This window comes from Epinephelus lanceolatus, chromosome 13, assembly GCF_041903045.1.
Source record: "Epinephelus lanceolatus isolate andai-2023 chromosome 13, ASM4190304v1, whole genome shotgun sequence".
Taxonomy (NCBI): Eukaryota; Metazoa; Chordata; class Actinopteri; order Perciformes; family Serranidae; genus Epinephelus; species Epinephelus lanceolatus.
Genome location: NC_135746.1, coordinates 28,257,994 through 28,272,488, shown reverse-complemented (window position 1 = coordinate 28,272,488; position 14,495 = coordinate 28,257,994). Strand labels below are relative to the sequence as shown.

The following is a 14,495-nucleotide window of genomic DNA, read 5'->3' as shown; positions in this document are numbered from 1 at the left end:
TGGTAACGTACATGATAATGAACATTTATATGGCTCATTCTCAGACAAAATGTACTGTAAAAAATGAAGATGAAGGAAAATAAGCATTAAGTGACATCAGGAGTCAAATAAAAAGTAGGAATGGTTAAAATTAAAAGACTTGACTAAAAGCTAAGTTTAAAAGAAACGGCATGTTACATGATACAGCTCGAAAACACTCACATAGGATGCTTTTTTGACTATGCTTGGGAATGCTATTCCACAGTGTGGGAGCATAGTTATCAGCATAGTGGAAAAACTAGTGTCAGGCAAGTTAACCTGACGAAGCATGAGCAAATAAACTTGTCCACTGTCAGGAAGTGTTTAAATAAATAGCATGATGTAAAAAAAATTATCAAGAGCTCCAGAATCTTTTGTAAATAGACCTTTGGATAACAAGGGTTTCCAAGGTCGAGGTCAATTTGACATCATCATGGAAAAAAAACAGAGAGGAAAAAAGGAAATTTGAGCATCGACAATTCCATGACAACAGGGCAAACTCCATCTGCTGAGGTAGGTCACGTCATACTGTCAGTGACACACTCAACTGATACAGTTGCTAGTCCCACCGGCCAAAAATAATTGGAGGCTGACTTTACTGTCTTTAAGAGGCTGTGGTGTCCCAATTTTTAAGCTAAGCTTTAGCTTCAAGCTAGAAGCTAGTGGCATGTTGTAAAGTTAGACAACCTAAGGCATTCACTGGTACCAACCATGTCAGCATATCTTGTTAGTAAGTAAAGTAAACTAAATAACAATCCAATATCAGGCTGAACTTTGGCAAGGGAACAACTGGCATGGCCATTTTCAAAGGGGCCCTTGAACTCTCACCTCATTTCTCAATGAAAATGGGTTCCATGGGTACCTACGAGTTTACCTATGAGTCTACCCTAGACTTGAGAAGGTTTTCTCACAGTAAATGTTTTATTTGGTGTTGTTTTGGCCTTAAATGACAGGACAGTTTTGGAGGTGTGAGGGGGGACAGCATGCAGCAGGGGGCCATGGGCTGGAATTGAACCTGTTGCTGCTGTGGCAAGGTCACTGCCCTTGTGCATGGGGTACCTGCCCTTCCTACTGAGCCATTGGGCACCTCATCTCCTTGTAAATGTTTTGGTCCTTAGACTCAATATACTCCTTCAAATTAAAGCTGTGCATTTATCTTTTTAAGGAAAAGGACAACCAGCTTATTTGAAGAACAATTGCTTAACACATCTATAGACACACACATAAGGCATTAAACAGGATTATTGGAGAACTCAAAATGTTAACTTTACTGGTATTAGTCTACGCACATCAGATAATTAGAAAATTCTTCTTATTGAGATCGTTTTCAACTAGTCTGTATACTTCAACTGCATAAGCAAATTCCTGAAATTCAGTTGTGGCCTTTGGTTTTGGTGCTACCCCACGATTTTCAGTGGCCCCATCTGGGGTCACCACTGCATACAGTGGAAAGCAGCACAGCAGCTAAATACACCTTGTGTTGTCAAATAGACAGTTCATAGCATTTTTGCAAGGACATTGCAGGCTTGTTTCTTGACCCCTAAGCCGCCATTCTTCCAAATAATATTCCCTCAGTGTTAAGGCTGGAGGTTTGATGTTTTGGTTAGGATGGTGTCCTTCCAGATAAGACGCCAAAGGAACAATGAAAACGACAGCTTTTTCTTCACTTTCTCACTTCGTCGTCCTCCTGAGACATCGCTCTCTGTGTCCTTTTTCCTCTGTAGGTTTGTTCAGCCGGTAAGTTTTACAAATAATATCTGCTCTCTTGTTTAAAAAGGTAGCTGACTGTACTGTACATGGACTGGGGGGGTAGATTTACAGATTTGAGATATATTGATGTACAATGATCGATTCTGCAATATTTGTACCATGCACAAATTGAAAAAAGATTAGACATGTGAATGCACACCATAACTAGAAGCTCCAATAGTGGGTATAATTTGATGTAGTAAGAAATTATACTCTAAAATGAAAATTATAAATAACAGACGTGATTGCATCCAACTAACATATATAACTGGCAAACATTGGTGTAAAAATGTGAGACTTTTATAAGAATGCTTTTCTAATTAAATGAGCAGAAATCAAAAAAGCCTTTGGAGATTAAAGACTAATAAACTGTTTTTTATGTGCGTAATGTTTTATTAGTTCATATTGATTGAAAAGGAGATAATATACAGTTTTTAAATGAAACCTAAACTGAGTCATGGTTTATTGTGCATGTACATAGTTAACTACATGCTAATATTACTCAGCATGTAAGTAATACACAAAAATGCATACGTTAACATATCAATTAATTATTAAGATCTAAATAATTAATTCATTATGTGAATTAAAACTATAAATGGAATGTTTCTGAAGACATACCAAAACCTTCGCAGGCTTATCTCCTCATTCAGGTCAGTCTGTATTTGTGCCTCAGTGGTTAAGCGCACATTCTTTGATATTAGACTTGAAACGGTTGATATTAACCAAGGTTAAGGTCTCAGGTTTTCAGCAGATAAGTGTGCTTTGGAGACTAAATCAGCAGCTGTGGCTTCTATCAGCAAACTCAAAAGAAATAAAGTCTGGCCTTGTGAGAGAGTCTGCCTGTTCTGACTTTTACACCTACAATGATTTCTGTATGGCCTTTTAACAGCTCCAACCAAGGGGTGTTAAAGGAATCGGTAATGACCAGATTACAATTCTGTTTGATCCACCAGTAACAGTGTATAGACGTCTCAAATAATGCAAGTATACCTGCAGAGATTTGCCCCCTGTGAATCTTAATAGATGGTTTTCGTGTTCGTCTCCTCACAGAGAAAGCAGGACAACTGGCAATTGAAATGGGCGAATGGGATCTGCTGGGCCGCTTGCTGGATAAAGTACAGAGCCACTCCACGGTGATCGGCAAGGTCTGGCTCACAGTGCTGTTTGTCTTCCGCATCCTCGTCCTGCACGCTGGCGCTGAGAAGGTTTGGTCATATATTCGCCATTTTAAACACACTTTACCGGCAGTAGCCAATGTGCATTAAAAGCCAGAGTTTCCAGCACATTAGCACTCACTATTTGTAAGCTACATGGCAGTAAACATTGTCACTTCTACATTCTGAACTTGCAGAACTTTAAAAGATCATGTATCATCTCCACTATCATCTGTTTCCTGTAATCTTCCTCTAGGTTTGGGGCGATGAGCAGTCCGACTTTGTCTGCAACACTCAACAGCCCGGTTGTGAGAACGTCTGCTATGACCTCGCCTTCCCCATTTCTCATGTGCGCTTTTGGGTCCTTCAGATTATTGCTGTGGCAACCCCAAAGCTGCTATACCTTGGCCATGTCCTCCATGTGATCCACATTGAGAAGAAGGTGTGTCTCTACAATGGGTGTAATATGATAGCGTGACGGGTAAATGTTTGATTTGTCAGGCACACCGCACCTGTAGTGGCAGAAGCATGGAGCAGTGATGTAAAAGTGTAGTGCCAAACCCATTGAGAATTATCACCAACTCTACAACTCCTATTTAGCTCATTTTAGCTAACATGTTAACATGTTTTTCGCCTAATTCCTTCCAATGCATCTGCATGGCTTCTAAGTCTTTCTTTTTCAGATTACTGAAAAACGTCTAACTCTGTTTTCTTGTCCTTCCAATCCAAGATGAAGGAGAGGATGAAGAAACAGGCTGAGTTGGATGACCAGGCCAGCCTCTTCCTGAGGAGGGCCTACAAAGTCCCCAAGTACACAAAGAGCACTGGCAAGATCAGCATCCGAGGCCAGCTCCTCCGCAGTTACGTCCTCCATCTCGTGGTGAAGATTATCCTGGAGGTTGTGTTCATTGTGGGTCAGTACTTTCTTTACGGCTTCACCCTCCAGACCCGCTACGTCTGCACCCGCTTCCCTTGCCCTCACAAGGTGGACTGCTTCCTGTCCAGGCCTACAGAGAAGTCGATCATCATTTGGTTCATGCTGGTGGCAGCGTTTGTCTCCCTCGTCCTCAGCCTGGTTGAGCTGTTCTACCTGTGCGTGAAAGCTGTGAAGGAGTGCATGGCGAGGAGGCAGGATTACACTGTGACCCCGGTGACACCTCCACCTTTGGAAAGGAAAGCTTTTAAAAGCCGCGATGAGATGCTCCAGAATTGTGTCAACCTGGAGCTGGAGCTCCAAGGACGAAAGTTGGGGGTGAACGGGGCCACTGACACTGCTAAGAATGTATCACCTGAAAGCAACAGCATGGGGGCAGAGATTCGCATCTGACACATGGAGGCAGTGATAAGTTGTACGTGTCCAATTCTCCTGAGTTTCAGTGTGTGTATTGGCTTTGGGGAGGAAAGGGGTGTGTGTGTGTGTGTGTGTGTGTGTGTGTGTATGCGGTAATCACAGACAGAGGGAGGGGGAGTAGCCAGCTTCTGTAAACAGAACTCGGTCACATGCAAAATGTTGCCTAAAATGACTTCAATTGACTATTAGACGTAATCGAAAAACAAGAGACCATATTTTCTCACAGTTGACAATCTGTAGATTATTTTTTGATCAATTTTACAAAGCGTACTTTCTTTGGGTGATTTAAGACAATGTTGTTACAGTTTTGATTCAATAAACTTCTCATACATATACTAATCTGTGTCTGAATTTCTCCAAGGGTTTTTATATTCAGAACAACCTCATCCATTCAAACCTCTGCAGCTTTTTATTAATCTATCATACTGTATAAAGAGCTACAATTGCTTAAATGCATACAGAGCGTTTAGTTAATTGTGTGCTGAAAGAATGAATTCTAATGCAGTTTTATAATCATTGTTCCGGCCAGTGAGTATAAATCTGCAGAGTATATATTTCTTATCATTCTGCCATCAGCAAACAATTCATTCCTCAAAGCATCTGTTCATTAAAGTATCAGATAAAGTTTTAACAAGTAGAGCAAACAAACATATCTGGTATTGCTATTACTTTTTTTGTACTTTCAAACAAATTGCCTTACATATAGGTATTTTGTGAAAAACCGTTAGCTTGGTTTAGCGTGCAGACTAGAGACAAAGCGAAGCAGCTAGCCTGGGACTGACCAAACTAAAGGTAATAAGTTAGCCTACCAGCATCTCCACAGCTCACTTATTAACAGGTTATATTTCAGTTGTTTAACCCTGTACGAAAACCAAAGTATACCAAACTATTTCTTTGCCAGGTGTGACTTCCAAGAGTCTTCATTAGATGGATCTTTCTGCTAAGCTACTCAAGCTAAATCACCTCATTGGGGTCATCCCTATGTTTCCCGGGTTCTATGTTTCCCGGGTTCTATGTTTCCCACTTAACCCTGCAAAAAAGGTTCTATGTTCCCCGCTTACACAGAAAGGGTTCTATGTTTCCCGCTTGGTTGAGCGGGGAACATAGAATCAGGGAAACATAGAACCTTTTTGGTGTAAGCGGGGAACATAGAACCTTTTTTGCAGGGTTAAGTGGGGAACATAGAACCTGGGAAACATAGATACGCTCCCACCTCATTCAACACAATAGTAACAAATACATGGCTGGTACAGTGAGTTTACAGCTAATGGGCATGTGCGAGCTGCATTGCCATAGATTTGCCAGTGGTGTAGAGGGCAGGTATACCCACCTCTTTTTCTGGCCACAGTCTACCCGACTATCAGCCAAAAATCCATTTGAATATATAGAACCGTATACCCACTTCTTCCTTGGCAACCAACCCATCCACCTAGCAGTACACCAAATTCATCAACTAGCACTACACAGCTGAGATACGCACACTAGTCCATTTGTCCCAGAAAGTCAAACTTACCAAACTTTCTCAAACGTGGACAAACACAGATTAAACCTCACATCTGATCAAACCTCTCCAAAAAAAACAAAAACAAGGACAGACAGCCATGGCACGCCAAACAAACACCTGTGTTTGTCTGTTAGTGAAGGTTTGATTGGTGTGCCATCCGCTTAAGCTAAGCTTACTGGTTGTAGCTTCATACTTAGTGTACAAACATAAGAGGGGTATCTATCTTAACATCTATTGCCAAAAAGAAGAAGGCATATTTCCTTGTATGTTTGACTATTCTTTAATGCGTATTATAGGTACTGCAGCCAAAACACATGAGACAAGGACACCAATGGTGTAGTGGTGGGTAGCCTATACGTTGGTATACAGGGTATACCCACCTCTTTCTCTGGAGGTAAGCCCACTTATCAGCCAAAAAGCCAAGAAAACAAATGGGAGACTAAACCTACTTCCTCCTCAGTAACCTACCCATCTACCTAATAATACACCTACCTCAACTACCACTACACCACTACATGTCTCTGTATTAATTGGCCCAGAATGCCAGAACTTAACCATTTACAATTATGCAGCCATTCATCATTTACAACCCCAGTCAAATACATGCAGAAGAGTCCAATATGAGCAGTAGTTTTATGTCCTAATGATTACACACCTTGTCTGTATATTTTCAAACTTTCAAGGCCATTTAAACCAAGATACTGAACACCTGTCAATTATTACACTAGCCCTCCTGGTCTCGTCTTTCATCAACTTTTTCTGCTCGCGTTTGCTGACGGGTACAACGTGACATCTGAGGCCAGATGTGTGTTGTGCAATGCGATCCCTCATCAGTGCATCAGAGCACACTCCAAGGTCCAACTTTAGAGTTACTGATCTCCGTCCAAGTCAGACAGTCTTTCCTGACCAGGTCCGCAGGTAAGATGCAACGAGCGTTGTTCTCTGCTATACATAACTAATTATTTTACGTATGAAATAATATTGATTTTGTGAGTGAATATATTTTTAAAGAACATTATACAGAATAGAAATATAGTATTTTTTGTTTGAAATACACTATGTGTTTTTTTTTTTTTTTTTTTTTTTTTACTTTGAATGTTAATGATGACTTTGCTTATTCTCTAGCAGTATTAATATGACCTAAAACAAATAATGGCATTAGATTGCTTTTCATGTTTTACTTCTCAGCTTTGCCTACAAGATGCATGTTTAATATTTTTATTGTATAGATAAATTTACAATTGTGTCATACAGAATATTGATGTAAGCTATTTAAAGTTACATTTACATAGGGAAAGAACTATATTTTCAAAGTATTATCCTTTTACCAGCCTACAGAGTCATCCGTTCAAAATTCTGATTAATGATAGGAAAATATTTGCCAACGCACTCAGGGTTCACAGGGCTCTGATATCCTCTTACTCTACAAAGTGGCCAGGTTCAAGAACAGAAAAAAAATAAATTGAAAAGAACAATAAGTGCCTTTCTTCCAGCAGCACCATATTGATTGAATACTAAGCTGTGGTTAATGTTTCTGTTAAGAAGGTGTGGTGCAGGATCTCTGCACACAGTTTTTGTATTTATCAGCTCATGAAGGTATATTTTATTTCCTTCTGTCTGTTTAGATCAGTAACTGAACATCAGCACTAAAGATGGGAGACTGGGGAGTTCTGTCAAAATTGCTGGACAAGGTCCAGTCCCACTCCACAGTCATTGGGAAGATCTGGATGAGCGTCCTCTTCCTGTTCAGGATCATGGTCCTGGGTGCAGGTGCTGAGAGCGTCTGGGGCGACGAGCAGTCGGGTTTTGTCTGCAACACTCAACAACCTGGTTGCGAGAATGTCTGCTACGATTGGACCTTCCCCATCTCGCACATTCGCTTCTGGGTCCTCCAGATCATCTTTGTGTCCACGCCAACGCTGGTCTACCTGGGCCACGCTTTGCACGTCATTCACAAAGAGAAAAAGCTGAGGGAGGAGCTGAAAAGCCCCAGCGGGACCCGGCTGGTCAAGATGCCCAAATACACAGATGAAAAGGGAAAGGTGAAGATCAAGGGGAACCTGCTGGGGAGCTACCTGACCCAGCTCGTGTTCAAGATCATCATCGAGGCCGCCTTCATAGTGGGCCAGTACTACCTGTATGGCTTCGTCATGGTCCCCATGTTCCCCTGCTCCAGGACCCCCTGTCCCTTCACTGTGGAGTGCTACATGTCCCGACCCACAGAGAAGACCATCTTCATTATCTTCATGCTGGTGGTGGCCTGCATTTCCCTGTTTCTCAATGTCATTGAGGTATTCTACCTTATTTGTACCAGGGTGAGATGTGGGTCCAAGTCTCGCACTCACAAGGTCACTTCAGCTGAAAACCCTGCCAGCCTGTCGAGTCCAAGGTGGCCGACTACAGAGGAAACACTCAAGCAGAACAAGATGAACATGGAGCTAGAGAGCAGCCAGAGTATCGGTGGAAGCCTGGATGGAGCCAAAGAGGAGAAACGACTACTGAGTGGTCATTAAATACCACCGTATGATGCATTTAAATAATCTCGTTTCAGATTTCGAGATTTCTAAGAGACTTCAGTGAAGAGTTCTTACTATGTGGTTTATAAATCATTAAGGAGAAGCTGTATTATTGTGAAGTAAAATCATATACTTGCAGAGAAAAGTCTGCATAAATTGCCATATTTTTTAGGTAGATGTTAGAATTTTATTTTGTATTTTCTAATAATGGAAAGCGTGCAATATTGATAATTTATTTATGTTCTTGCATACTCACCTGTTAATCCATTAGTAAGCAGAGTTTTGTCTATGCCTAGGTATTAAATGTGTCCTGTAAGTTATTGACATGCTTAGTATCCAGGACTTGAAATACTTTGCTCATTGACTGATGAACGTAGTGATGATGGTAATGATGATGGTAATGATGATGATGATGATGATGATTGTGGTGAAGAGTTTGTTTCTACTGTATAGGGCTGAGACATTTTTTGTGGTCTGTATTGTTTTTAATAAATGATTTAAGTTGGATAAAAAACAATGTTTCATGACTACAGTCATTATTTGCACCCCAAAGTCAAACACCTTACTCTCAAAGAGCATGATTTACACATATTTAATAATGCTGTGAATATTATTTTTTTTTCATTATCAACTGGTCTGACGATTATTTTCTCAAATAGTTTGGGCTATAAAATTCTCAGCTTCCCAGAGCTCATTATGACTTTTTCAGATCTGTCATGTTTTATCCATAACCCAAAGATATTCAGTTTAATATCAAAGAAGAGTCAGAAAAACTGAAAATTTTCACATTTGCAAAGCTTTGCTATTTTTGCTTAAAAATTACTTTTATGATTAAACTGGTAATTATATTGTCTGGTGAGTGACTGATCAATAAATCACTAGAACTTTATAATAGTGTATGCATACTATAACTTCAGAATAGGGAGTGGCTGATAGACATTTGCCACCACCACTCATAAAATAATAATTTGAATGAGTTCATATAAGGATGAGGACATCTGTATCAGATGGACAATATATGTGACATATTATGGGGACAAAATACATCCATAAAATTCACAGGGATCACGAGGACCTGCTCAGCATATTGCAGCTCAATATAAAATCCCTTTAACAAAGGCATCTTTGTGAGCTTATAATATTAGATTTGCTCAGTTTGCTCATACTTGGTGTAAATCACGCAGCCTGAACAAAAAACCCCCCAAAATTTCTGTTTACACAGTCTAAACAAAAAATGAATGTGACTGCTAAAACCTCACGTAGTCTTCATTGCAGGGGTTTTGTGCTGGATTGCATCACTCTGTACAGGTGTTCATGTTATTGTGCCCTTTAGTCTCAATACAAAATTTAAAAAAGGGGGAATGGTGTGGGATACTTTTTCCATTTACTGTGTTGGTCTGTTTGATTTAACTTTAAAACAGCATCAATATAAAACGTATACATAAAATGACTGTAGAAAAATTACGAGCTAAAGAATTCAGTTTGTGGCACTGCCAATCATTAACCTGTACAATCTTGTCAGCGCTCTGCCCAAAATTGGCCACTTGAGATTTATCATTTCCAGATATCATGACAACGTGACAGCTAACACTGTTGCGCAGTTCCATCTAATCTAAAGTTCAAGGTACCGTAGACAGGTTGGGTTTGTTTCACTGGGCTCTGTCATTCACATGCACAGCTGCTGGCTGGTCTGTTTGTCTGCACAGAGGCCTTCTAAATTCAAAGGTAGGGTGCACAACTACTTCTTTATTTTAATGATGGTTATTTTGTCTGCACAATATACAGATTGTAATTAAGTCAAACTTAAATGGTGTTGCTTTCAGAAATAAAAGACACACAACCTCAACCACACAGATATATTACAAAGGATATAGGTGTTTATTTTTACAGGTAACTTCTTATTCTGATTTAGTGTTGTAAGCATATTAAGTATTTGTGTGAGTGGGTACAGACAAACTATGACCATTCAGAGTTTCATGCACTGACTGTAAAAATCTATATTATCTATGAATTTTTCAGCATTTTCTTGGGAGTTCAGAACTCTGAACATTGCTGACATACACTATTTTTTTTAACTTTAAGTAGATAAATCCATTTTTTTTTTCCCTGACAAATCATACTTACAGATGGAGCGTCTCAAAGGCACAGAAACATCCGTGAAATATAAATTCCTCTCCTATCATTACATCTATTCACATATTGTAAGAGAGCTTGAGTTAAGTCTTTGTTATGTAATGGATTTTATAGCTCTGTCTTTACGTTCCGAACGTACTATACTAGGCTGTAGATTAGGGTTTTTACAGCATGTCGTTGTGTCTCCTAAGCAAAAGAAACTTTCTGCTGTTTTTGAAGAAGTTTTACTCCTTCTGTTAATCAATAACCATGTGTTAGGAGTTAAAAAAAAAAATAATGCAGAAAGCATACAGAATGCTTTAACTTGTACTTTTGTCCCATATGTAATATGGAGAATAAAATATCACTGGTTTAATAGACACAAGGTATTTCATTATCATAGATATTGCTTATTTTCTCAAAAACTTGCAACTTTACAATGATCTCCCAGTGAATTTGGAAACTATTCTGCAAATAATTGTGGGTCACTGCGTTTACATCTGCCTCTGCATCTGTGGTTACTGAAACATGCCGTGAAAGACAGCTGAAAAATTGTAGGGTCTGCATGAAGTTAGTAAACGCTGATATTTATCAGCCAAATGAGGGGAAAATGTTTCTTCCCTCCGTCTGGAGGGACATCATAATTTACTTTGACGATGATAATTTTTTTTTTTTTTTAATGTTTCTTTGTTTTTCCTCATCAGATCAGACACCATGGGAGAGTGGGGTTTTCTGTCCTCCTTACTGGACAAGGTCCAGTCCCACTCCACTGTCATTGGGAAGGTCTGGCTCAGTGTGCTTTTTATCTTCAGGATCATGATCCTTGGAGCTGGAGCAGAGAAGGTCTCATTTTGTTTGTTTATACTTTGCTTTTTTTGTAGCATCAAACCTATGTGACAAACATCTGAATTCATTTTATGAGACTTTAAAAGCTTTAATGTAAAATAACACCCTCTGGTGGCCATAATCGAGACCTACAGATCGGATGAAAACTGGATTCAGTAAAACAAAACAAAACAGGTTTTAATTCAATTTAAATTACATTTAATCTGATTGAATTTAATTAACATATATTAAATTATCTTATTGTATTATTCATTTTGACACTAAAAAAACAATTGAACATGAGAGAAATGGAGAGTGGAGTGTATGTGGAGATCATTAGTCAGTCGGAGCACAGTGCAGAAACATTAAGAAGACGAAATTTGCGCATACCATATAAAATACAATACATTAAAATAAATAAATGAATAAATAAATAATAATGTCACTGATTGTTTGTATTGCCACACCACAACATTCATATTCATAATATCATTTTGTAGCCTCCTAGGTTATTATTTAGTTTGTATTAACCAGTGGACCTCCATGATGACATCATGTTTCTAAAAGTACCTTGGCAATATATGGAATAATGATACTGATTTCTGGTCTTAACATTGCAGGTGTGGGGGGATGAACAGTCGAATATGGTTTGTAACACCAAACAGCCTGGTTGCAAGAACGTCTGCTACGACCATGCCTTCCCTATCTCACACATCCGATTCTGGGTCCTCCAGATTATCCTTGTGTCAACACCGACCCTTATCTACCTCGGTCATGTCCTCCACGTCATCCACAAAGAAAATAAATTAAGGGAATACAGGAAGACCCACTCGGGTGACATTGTCAAACTTCCCAAGTACTCTGACGAAAAAGGCCATGTTGAGATAAAAGGCAACCTGCTGGGAAACTACATGATCTCCATATTCTTCAGAATCCTCCTGGAGATAGGATTCATTGTGGGGCAGTATTACCTGTACGGCTTTGTCATGGACCCAAGAATCGTCTGCTCCCGAGCCCCCTGCCCCTTCACCGTAGAGTGCTTCATGTCTCGACCCACAGAGAAGACCATCTTCATCATCTTCATGCTTGTCGTGTCCTGCATCTCTCTTGTACTCAACGTGGCAGAAATCTTCTACCTGGCTTGTTCTCGCTCATCCAGACGGAGGTCTAAAACTGTGCCGGCCACTGCTCTTGCCATTCACCCACGTTTGAACGGTGACAGTCTGATGAAAAGTGAGAAGCTAGGCCTCCATGATGCCAGTCACAGCACAGCCTGAAGGTTGCCATTTGGATCCAATGTAACAGTCGCATAGTTACCAAGAAAGCATCAGGGCACAAAAAATGTGACTGAAATGAGACCATGGCCCACGTGACTAACACTCGGAGTTATTTATTTATGAGATGCTTAAAAATTCATGAAAATTATGCAAATTTGGAGACATATATGTAGACTATTTATGAATAGTCAGAAACGTTTAAATATTTAAATTTGCACAAGAATAATACAATTCATGGTATTGTTTCACTAAAGCGTTTATTTAATTGTTCAAAAACTGAGTTATGTGGTTTGTTGCTTTTGCACTAGCTAAAAGCCATTTAGTTGTGCTACCAACCTGTTTACTCTAAAAAATAAAAAAAAAAACTATGTAAGGGCTGTTAGTGCCACTTTGCCTTTTACTTTCTCCTGTGTTGGGTAATTTGCAGGCATGACTTTTAACACTGTAAATATTTAAATTACAAATCCTTTTTTTATGTTTTGTATTTTAATATGACTGTATGTGCCTTGTGTTAATGATTGATTATTAAAAAAAAGGGTCCACAAATGTGTTTGACATTGAATTCAAAATATTTCAAACTGCTTCTCACTGTTTTTTTTTCCTCATGCATGATGAATGATTTCTGTATCTGGGTACTACTTAAATTACATTTAACTTACTATAAATCCCTCATTTAGATCCAGAAGAAAAGTAAAACATCTTTAGAAAAGTTCAAATAATCACATCAACAGAGAAATGACAAAATAGACAGATGTAAAAGTATTTTGTAGATTTTAGGCTAAATTTTTGCTGGTCCAGTGAACTGCAACTTATGCAGTTAATGCATGACACTGTACTTACAAGTATCCTGCAGGTCCTTTCTGGTGGGCGGTATGGATAAAATCTTCTATCACGAAAAGTGAAATTTGATCACAAAAGAACTACATTTTCTGGAAATTCACCGGAGGAACTGATGTATACCAGTGCAAGCACATGAATGTTAGACTTTGCAGAGTCTGCTGCAGCTGTTTGCTAACTTTGTTTTGCCTTTCTTAGCCAAAATAACTTTATGAAGAAATATGTCAGTGTGTCTTTTAGGTTGATAAACTCTGACACAGACTGACATGACCTTCCCACGGGCGAGTGACAATGTGAAAGGGTCATTCCTAGTGACAAACCTCGAGAGAATTATCACCTGAATCTGCAGTGGCATCTAGTGGTGAGGATTGCACATTGCATGAAGCTGAAGCTGAAAGTGTAGACCTACAGTACATCAAGTAACAAGTTAGTGTACACTAACTCCTGATTAGAATACCGTCTATGTTCATTGTTAAAGAGATTTTTACTGGGAGCCAAATTTTCCGCAGGGGTCTCTTCCTCTCCCACACAAACAGGTTGCTAAAAACAAATGAATAAAGCAGTTTCACATGACAAATCAGGGTTTCTCCTATGATATTCTGCTTGTTGCAGATTAGCCCGGGAACCTGCGTATAGACTTTAGACTTGCTTTATTCGTCCCAGAGGGAAATTTGTTTCCACTAACTGTACATTTACAGAGATCGATCACAAATATCACAGGCACACATATATCACAAACATCACAAAACATCACGTTTGTTCACAGGGGTGGACACTTTGAGTCAATGGGATCTCTTGTTCATCGCAGCTATGGCTGCTGGGATCAGGCTCTTCCCGAGTCGAGCTTTCCTGAGTTTAAGTGTTCGGTTCCTGCGCCCTGTGTCCCGTTCTATTGATTTTGCAAAGCGTGTAATGGACCTGTTATTTAACTCTGTGAGGGTGGGTGTGGGAAGGCCAGTGATTTTGGAAGCGGTGTGTGTGATGCGTGTCAGTTTGGCGAGATTGGTGACAGAAAGCATGGTGAATTCACATGAGGCAAATTGTGATTTGTGATATTGGGCTTTATAAATAAAATTGATTGACTGGTTGACTGATTGATTGATTGATTGATTGATTGAAGAAACATGTGGAACAGTGCAGAAGAATTGG

General features: G+C 39.4%; 3 protein-coding genes across 3 annotated transcripts; all 3 read left to right on the top strand.

Annotated features, from left to right (window-relative positions):
• Positions 1–2,846: 2,846 nt before the first annotated feature.
• gja11 (gap junction protein, alpha 11) lies at positions 2,847–4,622 on the top strand. The gene is made up of 3 exons (XM_033649029.2): positions 2,847–2,975; positions 3,181–3,366; positions 3,655–4,622. The coding sequence occupies exons 1-3, from the start codon at positions 2,847–2,849 to the stop codon at positions 4,249–4,251; spliced, it is 912 nt and encodes a 303-aa protein (XP_033504920.1). The 3' UTR covers positions 4,252–4,622.
• A 1,935-nt stretch (positions 4,623–6,557) lies between these two features.
• On the top strand, positions 6,558–8,812 carry gja13.1 (gap junction protein alpha 13.1). The gene is made up of 2 exons (XM_033648018.2): positions 6,558–6,697; positions 7,405–8,812. The coding sequence occupies exon 2, from the start codon at positions 7,432–7,434 to the stop codon at positions 8,290–8,292; it is 861 nt and encodes a 286-aa protein (XP_033503909.2). The 5' UTR covers positions 6,558–6,697; positions 7,405–7,431; the 3' UTR covers positions 8,293–8,812.
• A 1,067-nt stretch (positions 8,813–9,879) lies between these two features.
• Positions 9,880–13,055, top strand: LOC117270405 (gap junction Cx32.2 protein-like). Its single transcript, XM_033648002.2, has 3 exons — positions 9,880–10,020; positions 11,112–11,250; positions 11,853–13,055. Exons 2-3 carry the CDS (start codon positions 11,122–11,124, stop codon positions 12,507–12,509), a joined length of 786 nt encoding a protein of 261 aa, XP_033503893.1. The 5' UTR covers positions 9,880–10,020; positions 11,112–11,121; the 3' UTR covers positions 12,510–13,055.
• Positions 13,056–14,495: the final 1,440 nt, after the last annotated feature.

Coding starts and splice junctions, on each gene's coding strand:
- gja11 (XM_033649029.2), top strand. CDS start 2,847: ATGGGCGAATGGGATCTGCTGGGCCGCTTGCTGGATAAAGTACAGAGC. Junction 2,976..3,180: donor TGCACGCTGGCGCTGAGAAG/GTTTGGTCATAT, acceptor ATCTTCCTCTAG/GTTTGGGGCGATGAGCAGTC. Junction 3,367..3,654: donor TGATCCACATTGAGAAGAAG/GTGTGTCTCTAC, acceptor TTCCAATCCAAG/ATGAAGGAGAGGATGAAGAA.
- gja13.1 (XM_033648018.2), top strand. CDS start 7,432: ATGGGAGACTGGGGAGTTCTGTCAAAATTGCTGGACAAGGTCCAGTCC.
- LOC117270405 (XM_033648002.2), top strand. CDS start 11,122: ATGGGAGAGTGGGGTTTTCTGTCCTCCTTACTGGACAAGGTCCAGTCC. Junction 11,251..11,852: donor TTGGAGCTGGAGCAGAGAAG/GTCTCATTTTGT, acceptor TTAACATTGCAG/GTGTGGGGGGATGAACAGTC.